The 18506-nt window shown below is 38.3% G+C and overlaps 1 protein-coding gene across 1 annotated transcript in view; it reads left to right on the top strand.

Annotated features, from left to right (window-relative positions):
* Positions 1 to 18506, top strand: part of gabra2b (gamma-aminobutyric acid type A receptor subunit alpha2b) — a 69814-nt gene that overhangs the window by 19404 nt on the left and 31904 nt on the right. Inside the window, exons 5-7 of the mRNA XM_084430681.1 lie at positions 9012 to 9232; positions 11676 to 11758; positions 11884 to 12027. Of these exons, the coding sequence (XP_084286807.1) occupies positions 9012 to 9232; positions 11676 to 11758; positions 11884 to 12027 (448 nt within the window). The remainder of the gene's footprint in view (positions 1 to 9011; positions 9233 to 11675; positions 11759 to 11883; positions 12028 to 18506) is intronic.

Here is an 18506-nt window from a genome sequence, read left to right as displayed (position 1 = left end):
ATTTGGAAAATTTCTTCTGGATTCTTTGATGAATAGAAAGGAACAGCATTTATTTGAAATATAAAACTTTTGTAACATTATAAATGTCTTCACAGTTACTTTTGAGCAATTTAATGCATACTTACTTAATAAAAAGTAGTGTACCTCAATCGTCCGTTCAAATGGTTAAAATGAGTAAACTCAGAACCGTGTGGTCCAAATCTTCATTTAGAAAAAAGTGCACAGAACCTTAAGAACTGGCTCTGCTATGTAGTAAATTCTATTGTCTGGCTGGGACAACATGCAATTATATTTAGTAATTCAATTTAAAAAATAATAATGATAAATTAATAAAATGATTAGAAGCCAGCCACTGAGATTGGAGCTATTTCTGTATGCATCAGACCATCCATAGGCAAGCCATCTGAGGTTTAGCCTACTTTATGTCTAGCGATGACTCATAATGTAGCTCAGACAGTAGTAGAGCATGGCCAGGTCGTGGGTTTGATTTCCAGAGAATGCACCTTGAATGCAATGCAAGTCTCTTTGCATGAAAGCATCTGCCAAAAACATAAATGTGAATAACACAACAGCTGATCGTTCTTTTATCTAACTATTGCCTACAGATGGGCGCCATCTGTACAGGTGTCGTTTTTTGAACAGTGCCACTGCTAATGCATTTATGTCCACACATATCAATCTGTGACAGCGAGCTCTGTTTGGATCCATGTGGGGAAGCGGTCAGTGGTCCATGGTGACCCGGATGAGTTTCATATCCGACGGAACCAAGGCAGGAAATGAAAGGCTTTGTCACCTGAATGCATCCGTGACTCTGAATTAGTGCCTGTGACTCTGCTGAATCACACCGTCGCTCTGACACTTCTCAGTGGATTCAGAGCTTGTTAATGGAGTTTTTGTTCTGAGAAGAGAAAATATGACTCATGTAAGCTGCACTGAATATGAAGCACGTTAGCTGTGTGCTAACAATGCGCTCTGATTGTTCTCGCACGTGATTGTACGTTACAGGCATTCTTAACAGCCCACCCTGGAGCTTCAAATGAACTTTAATCGAAAGCCATTAAATTAAATGAACCTTTGATTCAGCTGCAAACAAACCAACAAAGCAAATTAACAATCAACTCATGCAGCTGCACTAGTCTGGCTTGGCTTTCATGTATGTATTAGCTTGCTCATGCTGTCCATTGCAGAAATGTACCTGTAAAATATCACAGTGGTGTTTAGGTCAGTGATGTAATGCTCATTTTTTGTTATTAGGTAGGCTAGGCAATTTTCGGGAGCAGCTTGCAATAGCAAGTTAACTTTGAAAGCATGAGATCCCACCCTCCCTTCAGAGCGTCTCCAAAGCCACACTCCTCCAAAACACATGAACGCACACAGCAGAGTCTGCAATGCGTCACGAGATGAGAGACTGCGTTAAACTACCTTGTGTCTCAAAGCACATAACATTACAATAATAAAGAACATAACTTAAAGAGCTCCGACCTGTATCACCTGACGGCTGCAGATTCATTTCGCCGTTGATAGTTTTGCCATTGAAACGCATAAATTCGAGTCACAAACCGTGTAATATCACGGGTTTCCATCCATTACAGTTATGGTGTGAACGTAGCATAAGCTGGTTGTTTTGGTTCAGGAGGAACTGTAAAAGGTGGCTGATGATCGATTACTGTTTGTATTACCTTAGTTTTCCGACAAATATCACGATTAAATGGTGGATAATATCATATCTATAATGTATTAGAAAATTACACACAAAAAAAAAAAAACATACCACTCTGAAACATCCTGTGAAATCAAAATCAAAATCAAAGTCTGTGCATGAAATCCATTCTGCATGATGCTCTTGTTCGTTAACATTGTCAGGGTCTGAATCGGGCTCGAAATGGTTTGAAGTTGACGGCATCCTCAATATTTACACTATGAAGAACTCGCTGTTATGGAGGGGCGGGACATTTCCCGAACACAAGCCAAGCACTGCCAATCACAACACACTGGGCCAGTTAACCAATCAATTCGAGTCACAAACCGTGTAATATCACGGGTTTCCATCTCTTCCAAATTACAGTTATGGTGTGAATGCAGCATAAGCTGGTTGTTTTGGTTCAGGAGGAACTGTTAAAGGTGGCTGATGTTTCGGTGTTTGTGGTGCTCGGTGACTGACGTCTGTCTAACTCATAGCACGAAACACGCTGATGATGTGATGTCTGCGCGAGCAGGTGCACGGATAAAGATAAAGAGTACAAAATCTTTCTTTCTTTTTTTTTTTTTTTTTTTTTACTTTTTACCTGATGATTACACCACTTTTAGCACATTTTTAGCATTCATTTTTTAAATGTATTTACGAATTGACATTTCTTCGGAATTTAGGACTTCTCTGTCAAACTGTGTAAATTGCTTGCTATCTCATTTTGTTGAATTCCTTGTTTTAAGGACGGCAGTAACTGTGATATTTTGTTGGAAACTATGGTAACCATGGGACATTTGTGTGTGTGCTGTTCGTCCATGTGTCCACTCACCAGTGTCTCAGTGTGAGCGTCTCAACCCTCAAATCTCCTGTGTCTATGAGATTACACCCAGACGCTACACCTTCTGCTCCTCGGACCCAAGAAAGAATACTGCTGTTCCTCTTTCCATTCCTCTATCTCTCACTTTCTGTCTGCTTCTCCTTCTGCTCATCCACTCTTCCTTCTTTTCCCTCACCCTCCGCTCTTGAGTTGTTCAGAGTCAATATACCACCATACAGTAGTTGCTCTTCTGTGTTGAAACATATATGCATGGCATTATCCATTGTATAGCGACGTCTGTACTCTGCCTTCACATATTAGCATGCTGACCTTGTCTCGCAGGAGGGAGAGCATGTCGAAGTCTTTGATATATATTTTTTTTCATTTTCAAAGACAAATTGTTCCATTTCTTTGCCTCTCCACATTTCCCGGAGCTTATCATCCTCCTCTGCCACACCATCCTTCTCGCTTTTTTCTTTTCAAGTGCTCTGACATTTGACGGCCATTTTTTTCCCTCCTCGTCTTTTGAAATAGATTCCCTCTCTATGTACTAACAGTCCTTCCTCATTCTGCTCACAAATCTTTGCACTATCAATTATTTAAAAGAACTCATTTTGCCTCACTGAATCATAGCTGTTCTCCATATTATGCTTTCTTTGTGAATTCAACATGCTAATACACATATCAGCGTCAGTGTCAGCTCTGCTCTAAAACCTAGTGACCTGCTTTACCTGGACAGAATTTTAATGCAAAGTCTATTCCAGACAAGGCGATTCCAAAATTCACTGCAAGTTCAGTGGAAAAGTTCATCCAAGAAGGCAATCAGGAGAAATCTTGATTTCTGAAGGATCATGTGACACTGAAATAATGATGCTGAAAAGTCAGCTTTGATCACAGGAATAAATGACATTTTAAAACATACTCAAATAAAAAATAACTTTTAAATTTAATAATATTTGTTGTTGTTTTTTACTGTATTTTTGATATTTTAAATAATTTGACACATTTTTGGTGAGCAGAAGAGACTTCTTTCAAAAATATTAAAAAACCTTTGAACGATAGTGTATATTTCATTCATGGCAAAAATGAATTGATAAAATTCGTTGATCTTTACATTGTATTTGAATTATAATTTTAGTTTTAATTATAATTTGTTAGTTTTAATTAAATAAATTGTATTTCTTTCCCCTTTAGAGTATTGCAATGTTGTTGCCAGGGCCTAAAACAAAAAAAAAATCCACACCTTCCAATGGTCAGAGAGTTAAGAAAATGTACTGGCCATATATATATATATATTTATATCCATGAAACAACGAGATTAATCCTTATTAAAGTTACAAATGTTATTTAGTCAAGAGCAGTGAGTCATTTGTCTTTGTCTTTTGTTGTTTGATTAAAATAAAAAACACAGACAGCAACAGGAATGTTGTGCATGGCAGCTGCTGTCACTTTAAGACCTGCACGGATCCAATATACTGATACACGTGCATTTCTTTCTCCATTGTTTATGGTCACTTAAGACATAACTGACTATGTATATGAGGATACTTGCCAAGATGGGCATTTTGACAATTTTGTTTGAATATACAGTATCTGTTCAAGCGCAAGAGGACGTGAAAGAGAGCTCAATTCAGTTTCACATGCTTTCTGAGACGCAGATTTCTGAGCGAATCGAGTTCTCTTTCGTGTCTTCTTGCACTTTCAGGACGATGCAGCACTGGCCCAGCATTGGAGTGCAGCGTACTCTAAAACATGTAAAAGTTTGATTCTTTAGTTTGTAAATAGCTGGTAAACAAGTGACAATGTCATTTGCTTGTTGTTTTGCAATTTCACTTAAAGTCAGAGGTCGTATTGTTATTGTCAAGAGCTTTGAGCTGTTTAGAAAAGCCTGTGGATTTGGTTTTCTGCACTGTGGGTTTACAATGAATGCCTCTCTCTGTCTCAATGCCCTGTGGCCATGCTAACCCTCATCATTAGAGCTAACCCTGTTGGGAACCGTGTGACACTCGGGGAGGTGTGGCTGCTGAGCATTAGCATGTTTGCAGTCAGGTTGACTTCGGTTAGACAGGGTTTATTAGAATATGTGAAGCAGTACCAGGGTGATTCTGTTTAAATTGTGAGTGACGCAAATAGCATTCACAGAGTCAACTGCACATCACGGTTTTCCTGGTGGCATCAGTAAACCTCCTATTCCCAGAAGAAAATGGTAATGTTTAAAGGTTGCTTTTGGAGGCTTAATTGATTTTTAGATAGAGGCGTGAGGAAAGGAAGCGAGCAAAGGAAATGAGGATGCACAAATTAGAAATGAGAAGCACTCAGTAGGTGCATAGATAATCTCTTCTTCTGCTTTTTTTCCTGTTGTGGCGGTTAGCGAACAACGTGGCATTACCGCGTACGCCCCCTTCTGGATTGGAGTGTGGATCGCCTGTGACTGTCTATTTTCATCGTCTGACTGTATGCCGTCCATACTCCATGATATCTGTACTGTGATGGTTCAGGACGAATACATGTACCGTTATACCCCTAATGGATAATCAAGTAAACCTAAGTTGAAAATCTTGAAAATCGAATCTTGAAATATTACTAACAATAATAATAACGATAAAAGTTATTTGTATGTTCACTTTATAAAAATCTGTAAAGGACCTGAAACGGTATGTTTTTACAATTATACTAAAAGTACTTTTACAATAAAATAAAATAAAGTATAAACTCAGACAGCAGAAGGCATGTAGTAGATCGTGTGCAACAGGTTTTTCAGCAAAGTTTTGATTATGTTGATCATTTAGAGGCCTTATAAATTTGAGTATCAAATATGATACAGTAGGCTTTATAGGGTTAAAATATTTAATTTGGGATTTCTCTTTGGGATCCATAATCTCTCTCTTTTTCTATCATGCCTCCTTCTCTTAATCATTAGCTTCTGTCAGAAGGTGCGGTGACAGATATGACTTGTGGGTAGCACTGGGAATCTCATACCAACATCATCCTCATGCGGGATGTCCTGCCGTGATGGATGAGGGTGAACACGGGAGGTTCTGTATCCTGATAAACTCGCCCTGCACAGAGCCTCCGGTGCTGCTTTATCTGGCCTAAGCAAAGCCAAGATGCACAAACACACACATACATACACACAACACCGCAGAAGGTCATCCTGTCTATTAATGCAGTGTGCCTCTGAGCCACAGAGCAGATGGTATGGAATAAGAGGCGAATGAGATGGAAAGACAACTAGGAAAGTGGAGATAGGGGTTAGAGATGAAGCAGTATTTGTGGGGCCCCCTGTGCTGCCCTATGGCCCCAGGAGCCTCTGTACACAGCTGGGGTGAGACGAGGACAGCCGACATGCAAATAAACTGGTATGCTGCGCTACCCTTACAAATGCACCCACATTTAAGGTTGAGAATCCTTTTTTATATATGTATACTGGGACGGACTGTTGTTGTTTTCATCACGTTAAAGATTTTTCTAATTTTAATTTTCATTAATACTTTTTGAGAATCACAAACTGAACAACATTTAAATCTCTTTACCAACCAATATTTCTTAATAGCACAAAACCGTTTAACATTTTATTCTCTTAACAGAACCAGAGACCAATATTTAAATCTCTTAATAAAACAAAACCAACTTTTCAGTCAAAAGAAATTACATACAGCACCTTTAAGGGATCTTGGGCATCTGCATTTTCCCCGATGTGGATAGAAGACCGTACAGACATACTCAGTGGTAGATTCAGTAGCGCCACAACAAAGTAATGAATGCTTTCCATGAGCTGTGAGTTTGGAGTCTTAATTGAATGGGTTTAGACTGTGTACTGCTAAATAATACAAAGACAACGAATAGACAACACATTTTTAATGAATCTGGCTACAGTCACTGCAGTGTTCTGATGGTGTCTGAGCTGTAATAAAACTTCAGGATTGTGTCGCAGTGCTTTTGTCTATAATTGCTTGGGCACTAGAACTCTTAGTCCAGAACACCATCACTGATTTTTATTTTTTTATTTTTTTATTTTTCCTAGAATGGTGATGCTGCTTTAATATATATATATATATATATATATATATATATATATATATATATATATATATATATATATTATATTATTAAATATATTTATATTAATTTTTTTTTAGTCAAGAAACTTTCATTAGGCCTGCTTTCAGTCTGCAAGTGTTGTGATTTTAAAACTCTGTTATTCTTAAACTGCTAGAAACACACACACACACACACACACACACACAAAAAAAAAAAAAAAATCAGCAAAATGCTCAGAAAATCACATTTTTGTCAAAGAATATTTCTGGATTCAGAAAGATGATCAAAACACAGATGGAGTAGATGAAGTCCATCAACACCCCTAAAGCTTCACAGTCCTGTAGCTCGTCCTGGGTCGACATTTCATTCAGCAACATTAGGCAGTTTTGATTTATATGCCGTTTAATGTTGATGATCGCGTTATTTTTCATATGAGATAAATTTGCTCATTTTTGCATCTTCTTCGCATGTGTTTTGATCAGGAGATTCAGTACTCTTTTCAGCCTCCCAGCGTATAACAGTGAAAACATGGAAAGCCGGAAAATTCCATCAATGGCGTAGAAGCGTTGTCTCATAAATGTCGAAAATTTTCGTCAATGGCAGGGAAAAAGTTGGATGCATTAAATTGATCAAAAATGACAGTAAAGATATTTATAATGTTACAAAAGATTTTTATTTCAAATAAATGCTGTTCTTTTGAACTTTCCATTCATAAAGAATCCTGTTAATGTAAAAATGTTACAATTACCACAAAAATATCAAGCAGCACATCTGTTTTCAACATTGATAATAATAATTAATGTTTTTTGAGCGGCAAATCATCATATTATAATGATTTCTGAAGGATCATGTGACACTGAAGACTGGAGTAATGATGCTGAAAATTCAGCTTTTTAAAATATATAAAAATACAAAACATCTATTCTAAATTGAAAGAATATTTCAAAATATTTCTGTTTTTATTGTATTTTTGACCAAATAAATGCAGCCTGGCTGATCATTAGAGACTTCTTTCAAAAAAACATTGGAAAATTGTACAGACCCCAAACTAATAAACAGTATTGTACACACACGCACTCTCATAAATGATGCATCTATGAATAATACAATGTAAATGCATACTCAGCACCTGTGAGGCAGTCTCATAAACACTCATTCCTGACCTCACCACCTACTTATCTTTATTTCCCTTACTCAGTGATATGTGTGTGTGCGTGCATGTATGTTGTGGGAGTATCTGTAATAATGCGAGTGCAGGGTTCGCGTGGTGCTGGGGTTTCGTGGTTCATCTCTTGTTAATGGATGTTCATATAAACCCTCCTCAGCAGGGACAATACAAGCCTCTTGACTGAAATTAGACTCTCATAACCATCTCAGAGTGCTGACTGGACGAAACGTCCCGATCTGAGAGATGTGCCAGAGGACGAGCTGTACATCCATCAAAACCAGCATCTGCAGCGGCGGGAGTCACTGCGTTGGTCTGACACTGTCGGAGCAGTAATAAAACTTCTGGCGCAGTGCTTCTGTCTAACTGCTTGCAGTGAGGCACTTCAGTCTGGAACTTTCAATGGAGAATTGATTTAAGTTAGTCTAGCACTGCTTTTAAATCAGGAACTGGTTCCAGTCAAGCTGCCTTTTATTCTTGAAATGCTGTCATTTTAAACTGCTTTTATTCTAGAGTTATTTTGAGTCTGCCGCATTAAGATGCGCATTAAGATGCGTTTTGGTTGATCGGATCACAAGTGGATGACACTAAATACAGGTATATACGGGGTCTGAAACGTTTTGAGCTTGTCCACTTTTGAGCACTTCCAGAGGTAGTCGAAAACGCATTCGACCGGATTGCTTTTCGTAGTGTAAATGGTCGAATGCGTTCCACAAAAGACGCCTACTCTCTCACTGACCTAACCTGTGAACATTATGGGAAGAGCTCTAGCCAGACGGGATTTAAAGTATTTTAAAAGTTTTCCCTTTTCTACCATCCGTGATGAGCTTGTAATGATATATCTGGGCAGCACAAGTCTCTCTTGGAGCCGAGAGTGGGATCTGATCATCCTCAGCCCTATTAAAGGTTTGAGCGATTGACTCTCCTCAGCAGGGTTTGAGTCTCAAATGCAGTAAACTCCATTTGCAAATCATTTGGCAAACTGTGTTTATCCACCACTGCGACAATAAGTGGATAAAGAAAATGTTACACTACAGACACTGAGTCTTTTGTGGACAAGAAAATGCTAGAATTTGAATTGCATGCAATTCAAGAGGAACACAAACTTTTATAAGCTCATCCGATTGATTGGTTTGTTACAATTGTGAGTATACAGCAAATTCACTGCCAGTCAATCAGTATAAGAGCATATTGTGCATCCAATTATCACAAACAAAACACCGTCCAAGCCCTTAGCGACAAAAATCATCGAACAGAACCTTGTATATTCTAAACTGTGCTGTGATTTCATCTTTTGGCAGGAGTACACCATCGACGTGTTCTTCAGGCAGAGCTGGAAGGATGAACGGCTGAAGTTCGAGGGACCAATGAACATTCTGCGTTTGAACAACCTGATGGCCAGTAAGATCTGGACTCCAGACACATTCTTTCACAACGGGAAGAAATCTGTCGCACACAACATGACCATGCCCAACAAACTGCTGCGTATCCAAGATGACGGCACCCTGCTGTACACCATGAGGTAAACAAGGTGCTATTTCTACTAATGAACAGAGCCCCTAAAGGGACATTGTGATGGAGAAAAGAATATGAGACAGGAGGAAAAACTAAATGTCAACGCACTTGCGTTCTCTCGCAGATGTTTTGAGAAACTTTGTGTCGCTCGCAAAACCTTTGAGTTCTTGGCGAGCGAATGCAGTTTCTCTGGGCAATGCAAAAGTTTTGAAATATTTTTTTCCACCACCATGTCCCCTTTAAGGGCTCCGTACTGATGTACTAGTTTGCTAATGTACACATTTTTCTGACAAAAGGCACACAATTTGTGTGTAATTTATTAAATCAATAACAGATTAAGTGAATTTAAACACAGCGCTCTACACGCTTTTTGATTGTGTGTTAAATTAATACAATTAATAATAATGAAAGGACTGCATGCAAAAATAATGCTCTAAAAATGTTTAACGCTCTAGAACAGTGTTTCTCCATTGGTGGGTCGCACGGCCGTTTTAAGTGGTCGCGGAGTGAGTAGTCAAAGAAACAACCACAAATTTAATTCTGTTTTTCAGATGCAAGACTTTTATTTTGAAAGATGTGCGTGAAAGCTGTTGACTCGTCTTGTCAGACGCAGTTTAGTGCCTTACAAAAACTATTGTCTTGATTCTGCGGTCAGATGAGATGTTGTCTAGCTATATGTCATTATTCTAACGTTATTTTCATAACTTGTTCCGAAAAATTTTTTTTCCTGTCCTGTCAAATTACAAGCATGCAACGTCATAGTTATGTTTAATTAGTAAATCATGAAATCACCAAAAAGTAGGGTGACGTAGGGTAAGATGACTCCTCCACCTTATTTTTTTTTTCTCCTGACCATAATATAAAAGTTTTTAATCATTTTTGAAGGTATTTTAAATAATTAAAATGTGGGTCCCATGGCCAAACCAGTTGAGAACCACTGCTCTAGAATAGATTGTGATCGAATTTACAGCAGTATTCTTGTGTGCAGACCTTTCTTTCTTTATTAATTTAAATAGGTTTACTTAAAGCAAAAAGTTGAATTGAATTAAAAACAAACTTTTTCAATAAATTCAATAAAAGCTTAATGCTTCATGATGTGAACAAAAAATCTGGCTTTTTTAAGTCTGACAATCATTGATTGCACTTAAAAAATATCAGATTATCTGTTCACACCATCAAAAAACATATCTGGGCTATCAAGCATGATCTTGTGAACTATAATCCAAGTTTTCTGAAGTCTTGGATCGTTTTGTGTAAGAAACACCCCCAAACTGAAGAGATCTTGCCCTCCAGTGAATTTCCAGTGAAAAATGGCTTTAATTTTGATCTGATTCTCTCATAATGTTATCAGGATTTATATTTTTGGTGAATGATCCATTTAGCTCATATTGTGGGTGGCTAATGGAGTCATTCCTCATGTAAATCCCTGAATCACCTTGTATTCCCGAGAATTTGAATAATTCATCCCTCACTGACTCCCACAGTCCTCATGCAGCCGGCTGTATCGATTTAGCCACTAATTAAGATGTTTCATCTCTTTTCAGAAATGTGACACTCACTTTTGTAAGAGCTGATTTTGTTAAAACCAGTGACGACTTCGTAGTAAAGCACAGTTGTCATTATAATCGACATATTCAAGAGTCCGCAAACATCATCATCAATCTCCCTAATTACCTGCAGATGAGACGGGAAGAGCAAGAAGCCGTGATATATTGCTGTGTGTCATGTACACAAACCCCAAACAACATGGCCTTTCATAATGACTCTCGCCTCTGTTCATCCCGACGCTGCTCCAGAAAACATCATGACACTCTCCAACATGTACTCTCTCAATTTTCTCTTGCTTTTTCTCTCTTCTAAATCGCTCTCTCGCTCCCAGCACTTTCTGTGAGCACAAATGCTCCTCTCTGATGCCAAATCAATGAGAGCCTGACTCAGCCGTGAAGCGCAGGAAGAAAAAAGGAGACAAATTGAGAGAGAGACTGAGAAAGAAGCAGTGAAATAGAGGAGAAATGAATGTGAAAATGGATATCCAGAACGTACATTTATAGAACTACTAGTAATTAGGATGGCTGACATATTTAATAATCACAATAATATTGAAAATATACAATTAAGCAGCATTTTGAATATCACAGTCTCAATGCTCTTTTTATTTGGCCATTACATTTTCTAAAGAGCGTATCATTATACTAGTTTCAGAAGTGAGAGTGCGATAAGCATAGGCATAATTTGCGGGTGGGATGCCACCACCACTTTTTTTTTCTTCATTACAAACCCAAACCCGAACCCGAAGATATTCATAAAACATTAACCCGAATTCGACTCGAAACCCGCAAGTTCTTCGGGTAGCGTCTTGATCGGGTCTGGAAGTAGACCTCTAAATCCTGCTAGTAATGATAATGGTACTAAATTTCTCCTTTTGTTGTGTTTGTGCATGTTAATCACAGATTGACGGTGCATGCCGAGTGTCCGATGCATCTTGAAGATTTCCCCATGGACTTCCACTCCTGTCCGCTTAAATTCGGCAGCTGTGAGTAACAGCTGGATTTATTCACCAAAGCATCATCGAGTGTCTTTCTTGTACTGACTAATTTAACATTTCAAACAGTCATCTGCAAAATTTTAATTGTGGCCACACTGAAATTGTTCCTACAGATGCTTACACAACGACAGAAGTGACGTACACTTGGACGAAGAACGCGTCCAACTCTGTGGTGGTGGAAGAGGAGAGCTCTAGACTGAACCAGTATGACCTACTGGGACAAACTGTGGGAAACGAAACCATCAGATCCAGCACTGGTGAGTCCGAAACTTAGACATTGAGATTTACTAGTCACAATATGGTTACATTATTTGGGGAAAAATCAGAGATTCTTCAAGAAGTCGAAGAGCTTTTTAAAAAAGTTGTCAGCATTTTTGATAATTTTCACACAATTTTCATGGCCCGCACAATATTTTGCTGTATGGATATCTGAACATGCAATATATCAAAAGAAAGAACAGCTAGTTTTATTCTAGCTTCATGCATTCTTTTTCATCAACACTTGAATGTGGGTAAGTTTCATTTAAAAAGGCGAACAAACAGCTTTTTTTTTAAAGACTACAACATGCATAAGCAATGCTTTTATAGCTTGTATCTGCTCCTTTCTTTGCCTGTGCTTTGATTCAGAGATTCTGTAATCTTTCGGAAGATGCATAATAGCGTTCCAAAAATCAGGTTGTTATGTTGAGACTAAATATTACGGTAGAAGAAGAGGAAACCGTAAAATACAAGGGAAATCTACAGTCAGACAGTCCACATGTCATAACATTGACATTAACACAAGAGAAATGTGTTACGGACACTTTGCAATGTGTTTTCTGTGTTTTTCTTAAAATAGTAGTTAAATTTGGGCTGCGTGTCACATCATTTATTACATATCAGAGCTGTTGAAACCGGAGAGTCACACCAGAGTCCATTCAGCATGCTTCTGTTTTTCAAATTTGACCAAATAATCCACATATAAGATGAAATCAACAGAGGCACAAGTATCTTGAATGAAGGCTATGTGCATTCAGAATACAGATGTTCACTCTTAAAGGAGCCATATGTAAGATTGTGGCCAAAACTGGTACTGCAATCACTTTCAAATTACTGTAGAGCAGTGTATCCCCTCCCCCTCCCCCCTGACTCGAGGTTTCCAGATAGGCTGCAGGATCCAGCACGAACGTTTGTAGCTGCAGCTGTGGTAACTAGAGCTGAGCTGGCAACCCGGATGCCGAAACACTACTGACTTCGTGATTGGTAGATAGGTGGAGGGCTGCAACTTCACTTTTTAAATGACAATATCCTTGCCGGACTACTGTTGTCAGTGATATAAGTATTTGAAATGAACATGATTTCTTAATGTCTAGTGACATATCAGGGGCATTTTATGATTAATTGAAATACATTTCTTACATACAGCTCCTTTAACAGTAGATATAAATGTATGGAGGAAATGGACCAAATATCCTGCTCAGTTTTTCTGACGATGAAGCTCACTGCCATATAAAACTCCCAAATTGGATCTTGTTAATGAAAACTGTCCAAACACACAAGCTTCATCTGTATAATCTTTCTATTTAATGGAGAAAACATCACAGAATCACGCAAGTGTAAAATTAACGAAGTTCAGTGTCATAAAGAATGACAAGTCTTATCCCAGGCTTGCATTTTTCGAGATTACTGGCTGAATTCGGGACCAGAACAAATAAAACTCCATTAAATAGCCACTCTGGATACCTAGTATTGCCATAACAGCATCTAGTCAAAGGAATCAGATGGCAACAAGGCTTCTCAGCGCAGCGATTTGATTGGCTATTTGGGCTGTCAATCATTTATCTGTTATAAGGTTAATTCTTCCAAAGTCAATAATATGGATTTGAAACAACATGACAGAGAGTAAATGATGACAGAAGTTACACTGAAACGACATTTTGGATATATGCAGATGATTTTGAAGAATTGTCTGATGTCACGGCAGATTTTTCCTTCATTCTATCATAGTTTATCAAGTGCACATTCGTTCTGTCCTGCTACATCTTCTCTGTGCTTTAACAGGATCTCTAGGCAAGACTTAACAAACCCTGTCTGTCTCGTCCTCTGATTGTTTCTCTCTCTCTCTCTCTCTCTCTCTCTCTCTCTCTCTCTCTCTCTCTCTCTCTCTCTCTCTCTCTCTCTCTCTCTCTCTCTCTCTCTCTCTCTCTCGTTCATCTTTGGGTTACTGTGACATTTCTTGCATGTTGGCATTTGGTAGCTCAGTAAAGCGAACATATTTTCGACGTGGGGTGAGACTGAGGCCAGAGCGCATACAAGATACTCCACTTCAGTTGAGCACAGAGAAACCAGAGGGACTGTACAACAACAACAACAACAACACACAGAAGACACACAAACTGTCATATTTGCGTACCTGATCTTTGCAAATGGTCACAACTTGCAAAGAAATGAAAGACATTCTGGACTTTTATTCATGCAGAACAGTAGCCATCAACCAATACAGGTTTATTAAAAGATGATATGGATACTTATAACTGAATATGGAAGTTGGGACGTACTGTTTATAACTAATATACACTACTGTTCAGAAGTTTGTGGTCAGTAAGACTTATTTTTTGAAAGGACTCTCTTTACTCATTAAGGTTGCATTTATTTAAACAAAAACACAGCTGTAGAGAAGCTTGCTGAACAAGTTAGTTAAAATTAGTTTAACTATTGACATGTTTATAATCACCTGAATTATAGCATATCTGGTTTAATATCACAGACATTCGAAGGAAACTATCGCTTCATTGATTACTAAGGTTTGTTTACAGTTTATTGATAAAGCATTCATGTCTTTATTTGTAGAAATCTTGTGTAAATCTCAAATTATCTGAGATGTTCTTATTGATCTCACTGGAGATTGTAAAAGACTTGGTATATGTAAGGTGAAATTGAAGAATGAACTAGTGTGACATTTCCAATCATGACAACATCATGGCAAAACAAGGTTTGTTTGCAGTTCGTTTCAGGAGTTTGAAACAGCTTGTTAAAGTGGACTTCCAGTAAAAGTTCGCTCCGGCTGGTAAACAGATTTGAACTACCATTGGTCTGTGGCAATTACGTAATAAGTAGTTGTGGATTTGAGGCTCAGCTCCTTTGACATGGAAATCTTCTCAGGTTCATTTCTTCCGTTCAGTCCGTCGAGGTCAGACACGAATACAAACTTGAACACACTGGAGAGCTGCTTTAGAGTAAAAACTGAAGTTTTCATTCCTATTAAAAGCGACACACAGTTTTTTTCATGTTAAATACTGTAAAGCTGCTTGCTTTAAAGGCAGGGTAGGTAGGATTTATTAAAAATTAAAGATCCAAATTTGTTAAAACTTTCTATATATATCAATACATAATTAAAATGTAAGAACTCTGAAAAAAAGAGTATAAAAATCAAGTGACTCTAGACCGTTTAATCTGTATTAAACACAGCTCATTATTTCGATTCGGGACGAATCAAAGGATTGGCTTAGGCGACTGTCACTCTCTCGCAACCATGGCAACCACCCTTTTGCCACACAGCACCTGCCCACTTGCGCGCGACCGTTTGATTTGAGGAGTGCGAGAGGCACGGAACCTGATCACACCTCCGTCCAGTAGATGGCGGTAATGCACTATGTTTGCAAGCTGCCAATAAAATCTATCGAAGAAGAAGAAGAAGGCACTGAACCTAGGAATACCAAAACAATGGCAGAGAAAGAGCAATCTAAATTTACAGTACCGGCATATGCAGTTAGTGAAGGCAAACCAGGCAAAAAAATGCCCCTTCCCCTCCGCTTGTCTCAGGTAAATAATGCGTCCTCTAGCTCAGCGGTCGGAGTCGCGCGTTCATGTGTTTTGGGGGCGTGGCTTTGGAAGAAGCACAGAAATGAGGGGGTGGAGTGAATGGAAATAATGAGATGTCTTTAAAACAGTCGTGAGAGGTCTACAGACACTCGATTTTGATACTTTCTTTTTCAGAGTACTTACATTTTAATTATGTATTGATATGTACATAAAGTTTAAACAAATTTGAAAAATAAAATTTTTAGACCATTTCTACCTACCCTGCCTTTAACTCAGTCTTTTGTATAAAGTGTTATTTAAATGAATGTGATGTGACTTGAATGGAGTGGTGAATTGCAGGACTTGGATGAACATCATTATGATCAGATGCTTTCTTAACTGCTGTTTTTAGGAAAAATTTAGATGTGTTCATTATCTGAAAGCTGAATAAATAAGCATTCCATTGATGTGTGGTTTGTTAGGATAGGACAATATTTGGCCGAGATACAACTATTAGAAACTCTGGAATCTGAGGGTGCAAAACAATCTAGATATTGAGAAAATCACCTTTAAAGTTGTCCATTTATGTTCGAGATTGTGCTGCATTCACTCACAAAAATACATTTTTGATATATTTAAGGTAGGAAACTTACACGATATCTTCATAGAACATGATCTTTACTTAATATCCTAAGAATTTTTTGCCATAAAAGAAAAATCGATAATTTCGACCCATACAATGTATTGTTGGCTATTGCCACAAATATACCCGTGCGACTTATGACTGGTTTTGTGGTCCAGGGTCACATATTTACATATTCATCTAAACACAGCTCTCAGCAGTCGGGATATCCGCTAACAATATATCGCTGCAAAAGCTATTCTGAATTTCTTTTACGCCTGAACGAAGAACGAAAAAGAACTTTGCCTTGACTGAATATTTCGGGACCTTCAATGTAAAGCTGCACGAGAATGAATTGTATCGTAAAAGCGGTTGCACATATAAATCGGAATTTAATTGAATCAAATCATCAACCTTTCTGAAGTTGTGAGGACATGAAGGTAATGAGAGGAGTATTCTCTATTCAGTAGCCTGAAATATACTTGTTAATTGTTTCCATTTTATTTCCTAAGACAGAATTCCCAATTTGCTGTGCCATGTCCTGCGGGATTCGTGTCTTCTGTTCAGACCCATTTGTTAAGTGCTGTTTGCATCACCCATACTAAGTGTACTCAAACTGGTACCGGAGGCTCACTCACACAAACACACACAAACGTGTGCATTAAAACTCACATGCATGAGCCTTTGGACCTTTTCTCCTGGGGCTCTTGGTAGTCTGCATCATGTAAAGTGATATTAATCATTTATTACAACAGCGTGAACATGCCGTCTGAGGGAAAATTGGGTCAGCTGCCACACTTGAGTGCGCACTACATTTTGCACACTTGAGTGTTCGCAATATCTGAAGGATTTTTTTAATACCTTTCTTCCTTGAGGCCGCAGGGTCAGAAACCACTTAGAGTAAAGCCACTTCAGGTTTGTCTATCTGTGTGTGTGTGTGTGTGTGTTTACATTGATTAATGATGCAATGAAGGGGTGTGTTTACAAAAACCAAGTGTAGTTGAGAGGCGCAGTGTCAGCTGAGCACTTAAACACGATGCCGGGGTACGTGACGCCCATGTGTTATTCTGGCTTATCAGTGCTGTGATAATGGCTTTAAGATAACAGATACACACTCAGAGTCAGTACATCAGTGTGCACATTTTCTTTCCTGACCATATATCACCCCCAAAAAAATCACAAGAAAGAGAAATTTGAAATGGTATTTTCCTTAAAGAACATGAAGCCTATTTTTAGGACCATTAAGATTGTTGTGTATTACATTAATGAGAATCTAATGAGAAGCTCCATTGAGAATAATGAGAATTACACACACACAAACACAACACATTGTAATGCGGACGCATTACAGTAATGAGAATAATGAGGGGGAAATGTGCTTAATTATCGTGAAAATAATGTCATAATGCATGATTTTAGTTCTCCTGCAGTGAACACACACATACACACACCAAAAAAAATATTTTTTTAAAGTCGATCTTTTGGACCTCATTGACTTTATTTTACTTTTCTTTTATGTTCCCCCAGAAGAACTAAAGAATATGTATATATATCTTTTATTAAATATGTATTAATTCATTGGTTTATTTAAATGTATTTTTGAGTTTAAATGTGACCATGACCTTTTCATTAGATTCACCTGCACATCAATTGTTAAAGAACTAGTTCACCCAATAATGCTAATTATTTTATTACTTTACTCAGCCTAATGTCCTTTTAAATCTTTATGGTAAAATGTAGACGAATGTACAACATGACACACAAGCAAGCACCACAGAAAGTGGTTTAGAGCGACATGATGGTAAGAAAGTGACAGATTTCTTTCTTCTTATTTTTGGGTGAACTATTGCTTTTATCGCAAAATTACCCCTCTCTCAGTTCTATTCACCCCTTTTCTGTCCGTCATGATGTTGACACACTGAGATCTGTCTGTTTTTGTGAGATCATTACTGGCGAACATGCTTGTTGACGATAGAGGCCGGGTTTCCCCTGCGAAAGATGGAAAACGAGAGACGTGTAGAGAGAGAACAGGAAAGATCAAATGATGCTGGCAGTCTGTCAGTGACATCATGCTTAGAAGTTGAAACATCACCATGGCGATCAGCATCACGGTTGTAGTGGGAGAGGGCGATACACACGACTCGCCGGTGGTAATTAGCGGTGCAGATCTGTCATCGTTTGCAGCGCTTGGATGTGTGTGTAGACCGGCGTAACCAGACATTTGACTATCAGCATAAAGTCTAGTCCTCATCGCAGCTTATTCTGGCCTAATAAACACACACTTAGACATGAAGAGATTGCTTGGTAAAAGTGACCCATCACAGATCATTTTGT

Source organism: Rutilus rutilus (assembly GCF_951802725.1).
Source record: "Rutilus rutilus genome assembly, chromosome: 14".
Classification (NCBI taxonomy): domain Eukaryota; kingdom Metazoa; phylum Chordata; class Actinopteri; order Cypriniformes; family Leuciscidae; genus Rutilus; species Rutilus rutilus.
The sequence above is the reverse complement of the archived record's forward strand: the minus strand, read 5'-3'. Positions and strand labels throughout refer to the sequence as shown.